This window comes from Panthera pardus, unplaced genomic scaffold (assembly GCF_024362965.1).
Source record: "Panthera pardus isolate Hobbes unplaced genomic scaffold, ASM2436296v1 HiC_scaffold_27, whole genome shotgun sequence".
NCBI classification, from domain to species: Eukaryota; Metazoa; Chordata; class Mammalia; order Carnivora; family Felidae; genus Panthera; species Panthera pardus.
The window spans coordinates 18,490,921-18,506,695 of NW_026526843.1; the positions used below are offsets into that span (position 1 = coordinate 18,490,921).

The window sequence follows — 15,775 nt, forward strand, 5'->3', positions numbered from 1 at the left end:
TGTATATTGTGTGAAGGGTCCAGACTCACTTATTTTTCCATATGGATATCAAATTATTCCAGCATCATTGGTGGAAAAGACTATCCTTTCCCATTGAACTACCTTGGTACCTTTGTTGGAAATCAATTGACCTTTGCTGGGACCTCCAAAAGATGGGTCTAATTCTGAAGTCAATCTTTGGCAATCTCTTTGCACACTTCTCTATTACTGCAAACTGCCTGTTGGGCAGGCAAACTTAGTCTTGCTAGTATCACACTGTCTTGATTACTGAGGCATTTTTAGTAAGTCTGTAAATTGGACAGTGGAGGTACTCCAACTTATTTTTTCCCTCTTCAAGGTGGTTTTGGCTATTCTCGGTCCTTTGCCTTTCCATATAAATTTCAGAATCGTCTTGTCAGTTTCTACAACAAAGCCCATTGAGATTTGACAGGGATGGCATCAAATCTCTAGATCAACATTGACATCATAAGAATATTGAGCCTTCTGGTCCTTGAGCATGATATGTATCTCCATGTATTTAGGTTTCTTTAATTTATCTCAGCAGTGTTTTATAGTTTCCCTTGCATGAATCTTGTACACATTTTATTAAATGTGACCCTAAAGAGTTCATTTTTTATATTATGCACATAATATTTTTACACTTTAATGTCCGTTTGTTCATTGCTAGCAATACAAATACAATTAATTTTTATTTTGACCTGTATATCCTGCAACCTTACTAAATTTACTTACCAGTTCTAATAGTTTTTCTATGGCGTTCTTAGGATTTTTTGCATATATGATCATGTCTGCAAATACAGTTTTACTTCTTCCAACGTGTTCTGCCTTTTATTTCTTGCCTTATTAAACTTGCTAGGATCTCTAAGAGCTATGGAATATGCAGGCAGCAAGAGCAACTGTCCTTGCCTTGTTCCCATACTTAGTGGGAAAGCGTTCCATCTTTCATCATTAAGTATGATATCAGCTATAGAGCTATAGTCCCCCCCCCTCCCCCGCCCCGTAGGTGCCCTTGACTATTCCTAGTTTGCTGAGGTGTTTGTTTTTTTTGTTTTTTTTGTTTTTTTTTGTTTTTTTTTAACGATGATTAGATGTTGAACTGTGTGGGTAGAAGCCATGTTTCAGATACAATCTTTAGGAAGCTAGTATACCTCATGAATAGCCTTGTTGATGCTACGTATCACTGCATTCCTATCCATCACCAACCACCACTCTCCAGCTTTTCCTCCTAGTGTTGATAACAGAATTTCTATCTGGAGTGTGGAGAGTTTTTTATTCTTCTATGGAGCATCATATATTGCTCCTTCACAAGCCATGGAAATTCTCTGCCACATTCATCTTCTCTTTCTTTGCCATCCTTTTGACACTGGTTTGGGTTCCTCTTCATCTCTTTGCCCTTTTTAGTTCTGCCTTTTTCCTGAGATTATTTTCTCACATGTATGAAAGCATTCTCCCTGCTGATAGTGCCAAGTTTTAGAAGTGTGTGTGTTCACGTGTTCAGCCCTTTGCCTTCTTGTAGAGCTAGGCTGGTTGGCCAGCGTGTTTAGGACTCTTTGCCGTACTCTGGCAGTCAGTCCTAATTACAGTGGGTCACTGCAAGCCTTTCTCTTTCTGAGTCTCCAAAGCATATGACGATGCCAATCTTTGGACGACCCTTTGGACACTCCTTTCAACTGCTGGCAGACTGCCTGTGGGGCAGGCTAACTAGTCCTGCTGCTGGTCTCTGCTAACCTCCAAGGTCAACCTGCTCTTGTAAATTAGGACTAATAAAGATTCATCAGGCCCGGCATTGGCAGCGGTTGGCAACATTTGCGAGCCTCACTGCTTTCTCCTTCTGGCCCATGTAGAGAAGGGACAGGAAACTCCAAAACTGTCCAGCTCATGTTTGGAACTCTTGTTTCGAATTGCATTCAGGCACCTTAAAAAAAAATATCCTCAATGGTGTCAAATCCTTGAGTGAGGACTTAAAATTTGACTTTAGACCAAAATAATTTTGAGGCTCATCTATTAGAGCAAGTGGGCACCTGTATTGTGGGAAGCATTGGTATTCACTGAAAAACTGAGATATGGTAAAATTTATGGGATGATGTCTTATGTAGCTCTAAAAACTCTAAAGGCAGTTTCAAAAGAATAGGAAGAATACTTTGGTTGGTGGTAGTGTTATTGGACAAAGTGCACACCACCAAAATGGACTGCTTTGAAGAACTCCTCTAGCCAAGTATGTTCTGATAGGCATCTTAACAGAGGCCTCCTTACATCACAGTTGTACCTCATGGGATATTTATTCTATTTCTATCCACCAATAATGAAGTTTTCCCATCTTTCTGATATAGTTTGCAAAGACTCTTCCATGATACAAAGTAATCTTAACAGTGGGCAGACAAGAAGGAATGTACTGGTTCCTTGCCTCCCAGACGTGGATTTGGGGAGAAGAGGCACTATTTGTTTACTCGTCTGTGAAATGAAGGCTAGAGTTCCTGTTTGTGACCATCTGATTTTATCACATAGAGATGGAATTCAAAAAAAACCTTTTTTGTTCAGCTGTGTAAGCATGAGGCATTCCTCATTTTTCATTTGATCATCTACTAGAGCGACAAATATCTGTTAGTGCACAAGAGGGTCCTACTGACTGGGTTTGAATTCCGACTTTGACGGTTCTTCGTGGACACATTGTTTAACCTTTCTGCTCCTTGGGGTTGTGTGTTTTCGTATGAATATAGTCCTAGCAGTTGCCTTATAAGGTTGTTGGGGGTGGGGGGTGGGGATTGAATGAGTTCATCTTGCTTAGGACAATGCTTGGCACATAGTGGAGGGTCAGTAAAATGAAGCCATGCTCATTACCCATGAGTACATGTTCTCTTTTGTTTTTTTAACTATACAGTATCACTTGTATGATTATCTTTATTACTGTTTAACTTCTACCTATTTGTTGTCTTTATTGCCAGTTAACTTATATTTGTTCATCTCCCCAACTCAGTTGCTAGTTCCTTGAAGACCCATCTCAGTTTCTTTTTGGAATTTCACGCCGTGGTCCAGATTAGTTGTCTAGTATAGATTTATTGACTGATTTTGGATCTCTTTGGAAATAGGCTTAAATAAAATTATGAAAAGAGCCTAAATGTCCATCAACTGTTGAATGGATAAAGAAATTGTGGTTTATATACACAATGGAATACTACGTGGCAATGAGAAAGAATGAAATACGGCCTTTTGTAGCAACGTGGATGGAACTGGAGAGTGTTATGCTAAGTGAAATAAGTCATACAGAGAAAGACAGATACCATATGTTTTCACTCTTACGTGGATCCTGAGAAACTTAACAGAAGACCATGGGGGTGGGGAAGGAAAAAAAAAAAGGTTAGCGAGGGAGGGAGCCAAAACATAAGAGACTCTTAAAAACTGAGAACAAACTGAGTGTTGATGGGGGGGTGGGAGGGAGGGGAGGGTGGGTGATGGGCATTGAGGAGAGCACCTGTTGGGATGAGCACTGGGTGTTGTATGGAAACCAATTTGACAATAAATTTCATATTAAAAGAAATAGGCTTAAATAATTACATATGCTGAGCAAGGAGTTTCTCAGAAATGATTGGCTTGGTGTCATTTCATTATTTCTTCTCAGAAGCTATATTAATATTTTAGTGCTGGTTAATTTAATCAGTGTTCAGTGAATGCTTATGGATGGATTGACAAACTAAATTGTTCTGAATGCAACCATATGTTGACATGATCATTTTGTAGGTTGTTAATTTCTTCAGCTAACCTCTTGCCTGTTACCTGTTGGATTTTGCCCCCCAAAAAGATACGCTGGTAGGCCTAGCCCCCAGTGCCTCATAATGGGACCTTCCTTTGAAATAGGGTCATCCTAGATGTAACTAGTTGAGATTGTACTGGAGTAGGGTGGGCCCTTAATCCAATACAACCGATATCCTTAGTAGAGAGGAGAACACTGCACTAAGACACAGACACATGGGGCAGCTCTATGTGACCGAGCTTGGAGTGGTACAGGTACAAGCCGAGGACTGCCAAAGACTGCCAGCCACCGCCAGAAGCTGGGAAGAGGCAAGGAAGGCCCGTCCCCCAGTGCCTTCAGAGAAGCATGGCCCTGCACATACTGTGTTTTCAGGCTCCTAGCCTCCAGAACGGGAAGGGAAGAAATTTCTCTTGTAGGCTATCCAGTTTGTGGTACTTCGCTAGAGTAGCCCCAGGAAACTCAGACAGCTATCCGTTATTTTGCATTTTCCCTCCTTGCTGCTCGAATTAGAGTGTTGAGTACCCGGAGATTTCATCTCAAAGGGCTGATTTGCCTCTATTTTCACCAATTATCCATCTCTGGCCTCTAATCCTCTCTCTGTTTTTCTAGAAACTGCACATCTGCTTTTCAGTTCCTTTCTGTTCCTCCCCCTTCCCCACTAATTCCAGTTGGAGGAATCTTTGTCAGGAATGCCATTCTGAGAAGGTCCTTGGAAAGTAAGGAGATGTTCTGGACTGGCGCCTTCGTTGCTACCCTAGTGGTGACTGTTTCCATGAGTTTACTCTTCCTTTCAACAACTACTATCTTAATGTTTGCCTAAGAAGGTACTTTTCACTTATAAATTTCAAATGGACTTTTTGCAGTGGTTTCTCACAGGGTAAGATAGTTTGACAAAATGCAGTTTTATCATAGAGCACATCAGCTGGGTTCATGAGTTTGGGAACTGGCAAGTGGATGGGGAACTTGATCTTGTTCCTATTTTAAAACTCTGTTTACTGGCAGGTATTTGATGGTTACAAAATCCATTGGTGGATTTAATGATTTGTTTAAATGTATGTAATATTACTAGGTAGCCTTTTAGCATCAGAAAAGTTAACCTGATGGTAGCTGACTTTTTGAAGGGTTTATGTAGCATACCAATTTCAATTCAGGGAGCATTGCTAGGGTTACCTTGTTCCATGGCCACAGCTCATGCCGCTGAAGCCAATCAGCTGCCTTGAAGATGTGCCATTTGTCACGAGGGGACCGTGTAATAGGGTGAGTGGATCAGCTCAAATCCATCACTAACTGCTGGAAAAAATGATTCAAAAAGCATTCAACACCGGATCTGAATTACATTGCTTATAGCCAGAGGTCCTTGCAGCATTTAAAGAAATAGAAGTAAGTGTATCGTGATCTCTAAAATGAATAGTAAATATCAAAGGGCTACAAAGAATGAGATTCTAAATGAAATAGATAACATTTTATTTTTATTATTAGTTTTTAAGATTTTATTTTTAAGTAATCTCTATACCCAATGTGGGGCTCAAACTTACAAGCCGGAGAGTTACGTGCTCTACCTACTGAGCCAGCCAGGCACCCCTGTTTAACATTTTATAATTTCCAAAGAAGAATCATCAAAACGAAGCCCCTGGAGCCCTGAGATTTGATGTGGCTGAGACAAATTGAGCTGTGGTGCATATGTGTTGTGTGTGTCTATTTGGACAATAAGCCACTTGCTTTGATGGGTGGGCACTGTTGCAGAATAAACACAATTAGATTTACTAGAAACATCTAACATATTTCTACATCCTTGATCCAGAATAGAAGGTGATGAGGCAAGGTCTCCATGTTAGGGATCCTGTGGAAAGTTAACCTGGGCCAGGAGTCCAGTGTTTTGGTTTTGTCTCTCTCTCTCTCTTTTAATGTAAGTATGCATGCTTTAAGGCTATTCAGAGCCTTGCCAAGATGAGATGGGTCATCTTAGAAGGTGTGTATGCAGAGTGCATAGGCAGTGTTAGACATCATATATTTTATGGAAAATCCAGCCAAGTGTATTAGCACCAGCTTGCGGAATGACTTAGAGTTCATCAAAGCATCTCTGTAGGAGGGGGAACTTGGTATTTGAGTGCCTCTGTTTTGCCATCTGCTGTGGTAGTATCATGCCCATTTCACAGACTGGGAACTGTAGTTTGTCCAACAGTGCAGAGCTGTTACTATTAATCAAGTGACAACATTGGGGTTTGAAACACAAGCTGGTCTGAGTACAGAATCCCTTTTTTCAACTGTAGCACCCAGTTTTGCAGCTGGTCATAGTGCATTTTTATAAGGTATAAGCTACAAATTGGAAGTAACAGCTTCTATTTTAGCTTAAAAGGACATGATCGTCATTGGGGTGAAAAAAGTTCATTTGGAAATCATTTATTTTAATAGTTTAAGGCAGAAGGGTGACAGCTTGTTTTTGTAAATAAAATCTTACTGGAATACAGGCACACCCGTTCATTTCTGTATAGACTTTTACTGTTTGTTTTTTTTTTTTTTTTAAAGTAAGCTCAACACCCAACGTCGGGCTTGAACTCACACCTCCAGATCAAGAGTCGCATGCTCTACTGACTTTGCCAGTGAGGTGAACCTGCCTTTTGCTGTTTTAGTGCTACAACACACAGTTTAGTAGCTGCAACAGAGTCCGTATTGCCCACAAAGCCTAAAATATTTACTATCTGTCCCTTTGTAGAAAAAGTTTGCCAACCCCTGTGCAAAGGAAGATGTATAAAAATGAAACTCCTAGTTTTACGGACCATCATTTGTTTCCCTGTGGGTTGAGCACATATGGAACTTGAATTGATGGTGTACCTGGTCTCAAATTGGCTAGGATACAAACATTTCTCTTTTGTACAGAGTGGTTTCTCAAGGCATCATTTTTATTTTCTTGCCTCCTAGGTGGTCTACAGTGAAAGGAACTTCAATGCAAAAATCAGAAGAAGTTAATTTAGTAAATCCTGTGTTTACAGGCACTCCGGGTACCTAATGGAATGCTTGAGTGGTTCTCATTGGGGGTGACACTCCCCCTAGAGGTCAAATTGGAAATGGGGGGGTGTTTTTATTTTTAGTGTAATGTGTTGAAAAATACATTATTTAACAATTTTTTTAAAAGAAAAATACATTATTATAAATCACTGTCCTTTTGTTTCTCCTTTACACTGGAGTTGAGGCACTATATTGATTATTTTTTGAAATTGTGTTTAGATTGGTAGTATGTATGATTTTCATTTCAGACTAGCAAAGGGCCTTTGCAGGAATTTGCTTTAATAACAAAGAGAGGATTGGATCTAGTGGTATTGAGCACCACTGCCCTAAGTATTTGGCCTTTTTTTCCAAAGCAGACTTCCAAGTAAAGAGAGTACCTTCAGAAAGACTTGTAATTCTGGACCCAGAGGCTGCTTACGCACAGCTTCTTGCTCACTGGCAGGCTTTAGAAGTGGGTTTTCAGACTGGGTAGCTTTCCACAACTTTCAAAGGAGCCTCCAGAGAAAGACTATCTTTACACTTCATTTACACGTCAGCACAGAGTACGAAAGCACATTGAGTAAAATCCAAAGAGAAGGCCCGTATGCACTTTGTCACTGTACATGGAAAGTTTGCATAGACCACTAATTGAGGGCCATTGATCTCCAATCACGTGATCACGGGAGTTAGAACTCCTCTTGGAGTTTAGATTTTGCTCGCAAAGGCCCTGTGAGGTGGAGGTCAAAACTATTTTCTAATTCTGTTAGATTTTTTTAATGTTTGCTTATCTTTGGAGGAGAGAAACAGAGCCAGAGTGTGAGTGGGGGAGGGGCAGAAAGAGAGGGAGAGACAGAATCCAAAGCAGGCTCCAGGCTCTGAGCTGTCAGCACAGAGCCTGATGCAGGGCTCAAACTCATGAGCTGTGAGATCATGACCTGAGCTGAAGTCGGACACTTAACCAACTGAGCCTCCCAGGCGCCCCTTTTTAGATTTTTAAAAAAATCTGTTTATTTATTTGTGGAATATTTATTTGTGGAATCTATTTATTTGTGGAATCCTGTTTTTCATATGCAACAGAGAGGGCAGCAGATCCTTAGTCTGGAAGCAGGGTCTGGTGGAAGAGGTTTCTGTACCTGAATTGGAAGTGTGTCTCACAGGAAAAGTGTCTAGCGTGGGCTGGTAGGGCTCTAGTTCTTTGTGGTGCAAGCTGCTTCAGAGCAGCATAAGTTAATGTTGCCCTTCCACTGCCCAGAGTCATCCGCCTTGAATATCCTGATGAGCCAACTGTTGGTTCCACCCTTTTAAGTTTGTATCGATTTCTGGCTTAAATGGAATATTGGGTGAATGACGGTTTGGTTCTTTGGCTAAGTCTTTATTGCCCAGGTCATTTATTTAACAAGTAAGTAAAACAGACCAGAATCCCCATCTGGGGGGTGGCTTGTATTCTGGTGGGGGAAGGCAGACACTAACAACAGATTATGTGAAAGGTGGTAAGTGGTAGGGAGAATAGACTGATAGAGGAAGCGAAGAGGGGGAGACAGACGGAGAGGGGGAAGAGAGGTGAGAGAGACAGGGTAGGGGGACAGAGAGAGTGACACCATGAGTTTAGTTGTCTTGAATTTGTGAAGAGGGACTCAGTTAAGGCCGTGTTGTGACTTTTACATTTGATATATTAAATAATGCCTCCTTTATGTAGCTTTATGTGAAGGGGTTAGGGGGCCTCAGATTGCTTGCCTACATGAGTTGAGTCTTAACTACTTCTTAGTCTCAAACTCCTTTTCTGCTGAGATTGGTACCGGTGACACCCAACCTGGTTTCTTTCAAAATGGGGACCACTTAGAAGCACTTTTCTTTGAGTGGAAAGGACACTGCAGTGTTAGTCCAGAGGCCTAGGCCCTGCCACTGACACACGCCCTCGAGGCTCTTCTGGACATCTTCTCTGTCCTCAGAGAGGATTGGGCTGAATGTATGACAAAAGTTGTTTTCAGGATCAAAAGTGAGAGATGCCCACCTCTGGTTAGATTCCTGTAGTGTGTGTGTGTGTGTGTGTGTGTGTGTGTGTGTGTGTGTGTGTGTGTAGATATAGATATAAATAGATACAGGAATTAAGCTTCATTTTTTACTTTAAAGCCAGGGTAGCCCAAATTCAATGTTTTGTTGTTTTTTTTTTTTTTTAATAAAAAGGAGTGAAACTCAATCTTTAGGTGTCTGGAACAAAATATAACCAAAAGGGTATTTTCATGTACTTTTTAAAGAAAAGCTTTATAACTAGGTCACCGCCAGCCATGCACTATCCCTGTGTTAGTTAACTTTCTAGCTAGTATTTACAGGGTCAGGACTAATTTGTAGCATACTTTTTTGTGATGTCAGCATTCAAGAAGTATCCTTTCATAATTGAAAAAATGGTAATAATTTGTTAATGTATATACTAGAACATTCTTCTGAGCCTGTTGTATGTATTCATGCATTCATTTTGCCCATCTATGCTGCAAAAAAAAAAAAAAAAAAATAGAGATCATAGCAGCCAAAGTCCTGAGAAGTTAAGTAACCCGCCCCACGTCAGTGAGTTGCAGAATCAGGATTTGAATGGAGTTGGCTCCAATAACTGTGCTCTCCAACATCGTGCTGTTCCAGCTTCTCTGCATTTCAGGGATCAATTGGAACCATTCAGCAGAGAGGTTCACTGATGAGATTTTAAAGCGAACCTCATGGAACTGACCCATGTTACTTGGACCATTGGATTTCTCAGATTTGGGCTTGATCCAGCTTTTAATAGTAGTAGTTTCTGTGTAACTCTAAAAATGACTTTAGACATATTACAGTTGACTCTTGAACAACTTGGGGGTTATGGGTATCAACCCCCCATGCATTTAAAAAGCCACATATGGGTTTTGACTATGCAAAAGCTTAACTACTGCTACCCTACTGTTAATTTGGAAGCCTTATTGATAACATAAAGTTGATTAACATATTTTGTATGTTGTATATTATATATACTGTATTCTTACAATAAAGTAAGCTAGAGAAAATATTAAGGGAGTCATAAGAGAAAATACATTTATAGTACTCATTCGACTGAAAAATCCGTGTGTGAGTGGACCCACACTGTTCAAACCTGTGTTGTTTAAGGACGAACTGTATTTGATTCCTTACAAAAAATGTCCTAAATGGGCATATCTATAGAGCCAGAAAGCAGGTTTGTGGTAGCTTAGGGGCAGGGGGAATGGGGAGTGATACATGACTAATGGATACAGAGTTTCTCTGTGATGAGAATGTTCTAGAGTTGGTGGTGGTGATGGCTGCGCAATTCCAGATATACTAAAAACCAAGCAGCCACTTGGTTGTACGCTTGAAAGGGGTGAGTCATGTAGTGAGTTGTTGTAGCTCAGTAAGATAGTTAGAAACGAGGAGGAAATTTTCCTCTGTTGTATTTAATCCATTTTATTTTTATGTATTTTTTAAATGTTTATTTATTTTTTTTTTTTAATTTTTTTTTTCAACGTTTTTTATTTATTTTTGGGACAGAGAGAGACAGACAGAGCATGAACGGGGGAGGGGCAGAGAGAGGGAGACACAGAATCGGAAACAGGCTCCAGGCTCTGAGCCATCAGCCCAGAGCCCGACGCGGGGCTCGAACTCACGGACCGCGAGATCGTGACCTGGCTGAAGTCGGACGCTCAACCGACTGCGCCACCCAGGCGCCCCTTAAATGTTTATTTTTGAAAGAGAGAGTACACACACACGCGCATGAGTTAGGGAGGGGCAGAGAACGGAGGGGAGGGAAGGACAGAGGATCTGAATCGGTGAGCCAGATGTAGGGCTTGAATTCATGAACCTCTAGATCATGACCCGAGCCAAAGTCAGATGGATGCTCAACCGATTGAACCACCCAGGCACCCCTGTATTTACTTCATCAAAAAAAATTTTTTTAATGTTTATTTATTTTTGAGAGAGAGAGTGAGACAGAGTGTGAGTGGGGGAGGGCCAGAGAGAGGGAGACACAGAATCGGAAGCAGGCTCCAGGCTCTGAGCTGTCAGCACAGAGCCCGACATGGGGCTCAAACTCACGGACCGCGAGATCATGACCTGAGCTGAAGTCGGACGCCCAACCGACTGAGCCACCCAGGCACCCCTACTTCATTTTAAATTGAAGATTGTTTTTTTTTTTTTTTTCTTAATGAGGACTGAATAAAATAGGAATACTCCTCTTTTCTTTTATGATTTACAAACATGAACAGGAAAGTGAAGACTGAATTGACTGTGTAACCCAGCATTTTAAATTTCTTATATTGACAGTAATAATTTAACTTTATTTGAAAACATTGACCTATATTAGTAAAGTATTTTAAATATTATAGTATCTGATTAAAAAGTAGTTTTATATCTAACTGGAGAAAATCCCCCAAGTACATAATCTTGTTTAGTGCGTAGAATAATTTCAGGGCAGAAAAATGTCTGACTTGCTCTCGCTAGTCTATCTCATCCATTCTGCTTCTCTGAGATAATGAGTTATTTTGCTTGGATTTGAACTTGAGGTTAGGTCTTTCAAAGCTATTTTTTTCTAAACTGTTTTATCTGAATTTCACTCATTTCAGAATTACACATTGATCTTTCTAAAAAGCTATTTCTAATTTTAGATTGTGCTACCTCTTAATACTTTCAGGTTTAAGTTTATAAAGAAGCATTTTATTTTGCCGTAATTACTTTCAAGCCTCAGGGTAGTTCTGTAGTTCCACTGTTGTAGGATTTGGTAAACCAGTAAACAAGCTCACCCCATTATGATGTTTCACAATATTGTGTATTTTGTACATAATCACTCATTGACCAAATAGGAGTGCCAAGTGTGTGCCAGGATGCAGCCATGACCCAGATGGACCCCATCCTTGCCTTTGGTGGCCTGAACTCCAGTGGGGGAAGCCTGGCAGTCGTAATTTTGGATTATTGTCCTCACGTAGCCATTCCTGCATCTTTATCCTGGTGGTTACCCTTACCTGCATCTTTGTCACCTCTCTTGGTCCTTGCTTCTTGACCGTAACCAGCACTGTGCAGCTACCAAATCACTAGGTTTTGTGCCAAGGTGTGTTAATACTCGCTGTGCCAGGTTTTGTTAGTGAGTGGTTGCTTTTTTAATGAGCCTCACAGAAAGATCCCATAAATATCTGCAGCCCCCTAGTTGATGTGGTTCACCTCCCAGTGACTTCATGTGTATCTCTCTGTGTTACTCACTTTGAGAAGGAAAATAACTAAAGCATTGCTTAGTTTCCTACTGTGGCTGTAGTCTTCACAAATCTAAATCCTCGCATTAAAACAATATTGTGTGTTCTGAATACGATGCTTTCATTTAAGTCTGAATTGTGATGAATATGCATTATTTAAATGAAGTATAAACTTTCCCTGGAAAACACTGATCAAATCAAATGTCGCTAATTTGATTTCCATCAAATCCATGCCACTTTAAATTGCCTCAATTTGGAGAAGACAGAATTCTTAAAGGCGAAAGAAGTGTGAGGGTTTAATTGTCTACCTTTTTTACCACTCTGCTTGGCTGCTTCTAAATTATCTGTAAAAATTAAGAAGTGTAGAGATTTGAGGCCTGTTGCACGATTACTAAACATGGTGTTTTTTTGAGATGACAATTTGAATGCTATGGATAACAATTCTGGGAGTATGTGTAATGTCTCCCACTGTGCTCCCCCAAGTACACTTAGCTGCCCTTTTCTTCCCCAGCTCCCCGTACCTTTGTTGGAGCTCTTCCACGTGACCTGTGCTGTGCTTAGTCCCTCATGTGTCTCGTTCCCATTGGGGAGACTACTATGGAAATGGGGCCTGGAGAGCAGAGTCCTTTGGTTTTCAGTTGCAATACTCCAGGTGCCTTATTGTTGGACATTGCATACAAATTCAGTTGATATTGAATGTTGTCTTTTTTGTTGTTGTTAGAGTTTCCAGAATGGCTTCTGCACCGACTTCTAAATATAATTCACACTCCTTGGAGAATGAGTCTATTAAGAGGGTAAGTTGTGTTTTCAGCTTTATTTGTGCCTCTTTTTCTGCATTTCTCTTCTTATATTTGCATACTAGGTGGTCATTTCAGGCTTATTGAATTATTAATTTCATTATTCATTCACATAGTGTGAATTCTTGAATATATGTGGTTTTATATGCTATCCTACCTTGTTCCAGAAAAGACAGAATGCCGTTTACATGTTAAGTTTTGCATTTGTAAATCCTTTCGTGGAACTTGAGCAGGCTGTTACACCTTCCTAAATATTGGCCTTATTTTCTAATTATGATAAAATGGTTGTATGACCGAAACAAATACAGCATTAAGAAAAAAATGTTCAAAGTATCAAGGAGAAAATTATGTCATTAGAGAGAGATTTTGAAACCTATATTGAAAGGAAGGGTTGAATTTAAAATAAGGTTTACTCATGGCTCTTTGAAGCTTTTGATACATTTACCAATTCTTCAGCTGAAAGGTTGATTTACACCCCAGCCGGCAGTGTACTGGGTGCTGAAGCGATCAGAAGGAAGCCAACTAGTGTCTTTGAATCTGTAGCTCCCTGAATACTAATAAGGGTGACCTTTTTTTAAAAAAAAATAGTGTTTATTGTCCATTTGCTTTTCTTTTTTGAAGTGGCTGCTCGTGTCCTTTGCCTGTTTGCTTTTTGGGGTGTTTGAGGGATACTTTTCTATTGATTCATAAGTGTTCTTTACATATTGTGATAATCAGTTCTTTATAATATACAAGTCTTTTTCCTAGCTTATTGTTGGCCTTGTGATTATATTTGTGGCATTTTGATTTTGAAATACAGAGGTTTACATTTTTTTGTGTGTAATCACATCCCTCAGTCTTTTGTATTTCATATTTTCTGCTTTGGGTGTCATGTTTACAAGGACCTTTTTCATCCTCAAGATTATATAAGTTTTTATTGTGTTTTGGTATCGTTATGGTACAAGAAGCCGTTCTAAGCACAAGAGTTACTTCATGAAGCTAATTGTAAGTCCATGTGGAATGTGACTCTAATAGATAGTGTATCCCGTGTTAATCCCATGTTATCCTGTGTTAATCAAACATGTGTTTCCCTAATTTTGTGGTTGACTTCTACTTTCTTCGCCTAGCCCAGAACTCTGGTCTTTAAAGGGTATAATGAATATCAATGCTTGTTACGCCTGTGTTTAGTTAGTGAGAGGCAGCATTAAAGGGTGTTGATGATCTCTTTCTGGTCTTATCATTAGTGTAAGTTGTGCAGGTTTGCTCCCTATTGGGGAAGGCATTCCTGGCTGGGAGCAATCTGTCTTGCCCTCCTAGTTAAAATGCTTAGCTTACAAGCACTAACATGTGGAAAATTGGCTAGGAATTTTCACGTTGTGCCTGAATAAAAATGATAAAACCATCAAAAATCCAGCAGAGCACCTAACTTTGACAGCTTGTATCTGACCTAAATACACAACTGACACTCCCCTTATTTCATAATACTTCACATCTGCACAGCCCTCGATAATTCACCAAATGGTGCCTTGTGCATTTTGTGTCACCTCATCTCAAAAACCCTTTGAGAGAAGTATTACTAACTTTACACATGGAAAGTCATGCTGAAAAAGTCTTGTGCCTGAATAGATGTTAAGGATGTGGACATAGGCAGCGCATCCTTGGCATTGATTGGCGTGGACAGCTCAGTAAGGTTGGGGTCGACTGTGGGTGGCTAAACTGCTCAAGTTCAATTCATAGTTTAAGTCTCAACAACAGATGTTGGCAAGGATGTGGAGAAAGGGGAACCCAGTTACACACACACAACTTGCCATCAATATTCGTTAGCTGTGTTAACTTTTAGTCTGTAAATAACATTAGCACACTTTTCAGTATTAATTTCTAAACACCGGGTCCAAGTGCTTTACAGTTAACAGCATTCAGGAAAGTGATAAAAAGTCAATATCAAGCATATTCTTTTTTTTTAATTTTTTAATGTTTATTTATTTTTGAGAGAGAGAGAGAGAGAGACAAAGCACAAATGGGGAGGGATGGAGAGAGAGGGAGACACAGAATCCAAAACAGGCTACAGGCTCTGAGCTGTCCGTGCAGAGCCCAATGCGGGGCTCGAACCCATGGACGATGAGATCATGACCAGAGCCAAAGTCAGACACTCGACTGACTGAGCCACCCAGGTGCCCCAATATCAAGCATACTCTGTAGACACACTTTGGCAGCTTTTTTAAAAAATTTTAAATATTTAATCATCTAAATAATGGTAAATATCACTGTAATTTTTTTTCTTTTTAAAAAGTATGTTTTTGGTTGGTTGTGTTCCAGGTTGCTTAAAAACCTGTGCAAATGTAATGTCATTCCTTCTGATGCCCCTGTTTCATTTCCAGACTTCTAGGGATGGAGTTAATCGAGACCTCAGTGAGACTGTTCCTCGACTTCCAGGAGAAACTCGCATCACTGGTAAGGGTCCTGTGAATTTAGGATTCACATAGTGTGATGAGCATCCCAGCAGGGTCAGGTGGCTTCAGTCCCTCCTTCTCTTTTAGAAGTCACATTGAGATAAATAGGCTAGCTTTGTTTGAAAGTGTTAACATAAAGACAACCCTCTGCATTAGTTTCTTGATCAAAGAGTTCTTTCAAGAGTTTCGTGTGGTCCAGGATAATGATATTTTCCCCTCTGTACCCAAGACTGAGAATTATTTTAGAAAAGTGGATTATCTCTTGAATGTCCTTGTTGGAGCCCTAAGCTCTCATGGTTTGAGGTTGTAAGAACAAAGTAATACTAAATTTTTCCAGCCTATGATGTGTGCTTTTTAAAATGATCAACCTAAAGACTTAACACCTAAGTAGTCTTCCTTTGAAATATAAGAGACCATATTGGTTTAAAATATCTTTCATTTGTCTGAAAACATTTGTAGTAATGTAGTAGTACATTTGTAGTAATGTTGATACAATATTTTGATTGTTTACTTATTTTTTTCATGATAAATTCATATTAAGGGGAAGGGATTTACTTTGGAAGGACCAGATCATTCTGGCTTAAGAATACAGAAGCATGT

At 39.9% G+C, this 15,775-nt stretch overlaps 1 protein-coding gene across 4 annotated transcripts in view; it reads left to right on the forward strand.

The window, feature by feature from the left end:
- MTM1 (myotubularin 1) overlaps positions 1–15,775 on the forward strand; it is a 97,401-nt gene that overhangs the window by 10,958 nt on the left and 70,668 nt on the right. For 3 of the 4 annotated variants that reach the window (XM_019435767.2, XM_053892004.1, XM_019435770.2), the window contains exons 2-3: positions 12,671–12,743; positions 15,104–15,176. In XM_019435767.2, coding sequence (XP_019291312.1) covers positions 12,681–12,743; positions 15,104–15,176 — 136 coding nt within the window. In that variant the 5' untranslated portion in view covers positions 12,671–12,680. Of the gene's footprint in view, positions 1–6,726; positions 6,748–12,670; positions 12,744–15,103; positions 15,177–15,775 lie in introns of those variants that run through there. The other variant, XM_019435768.2, reaches the window with a different exon arrangement.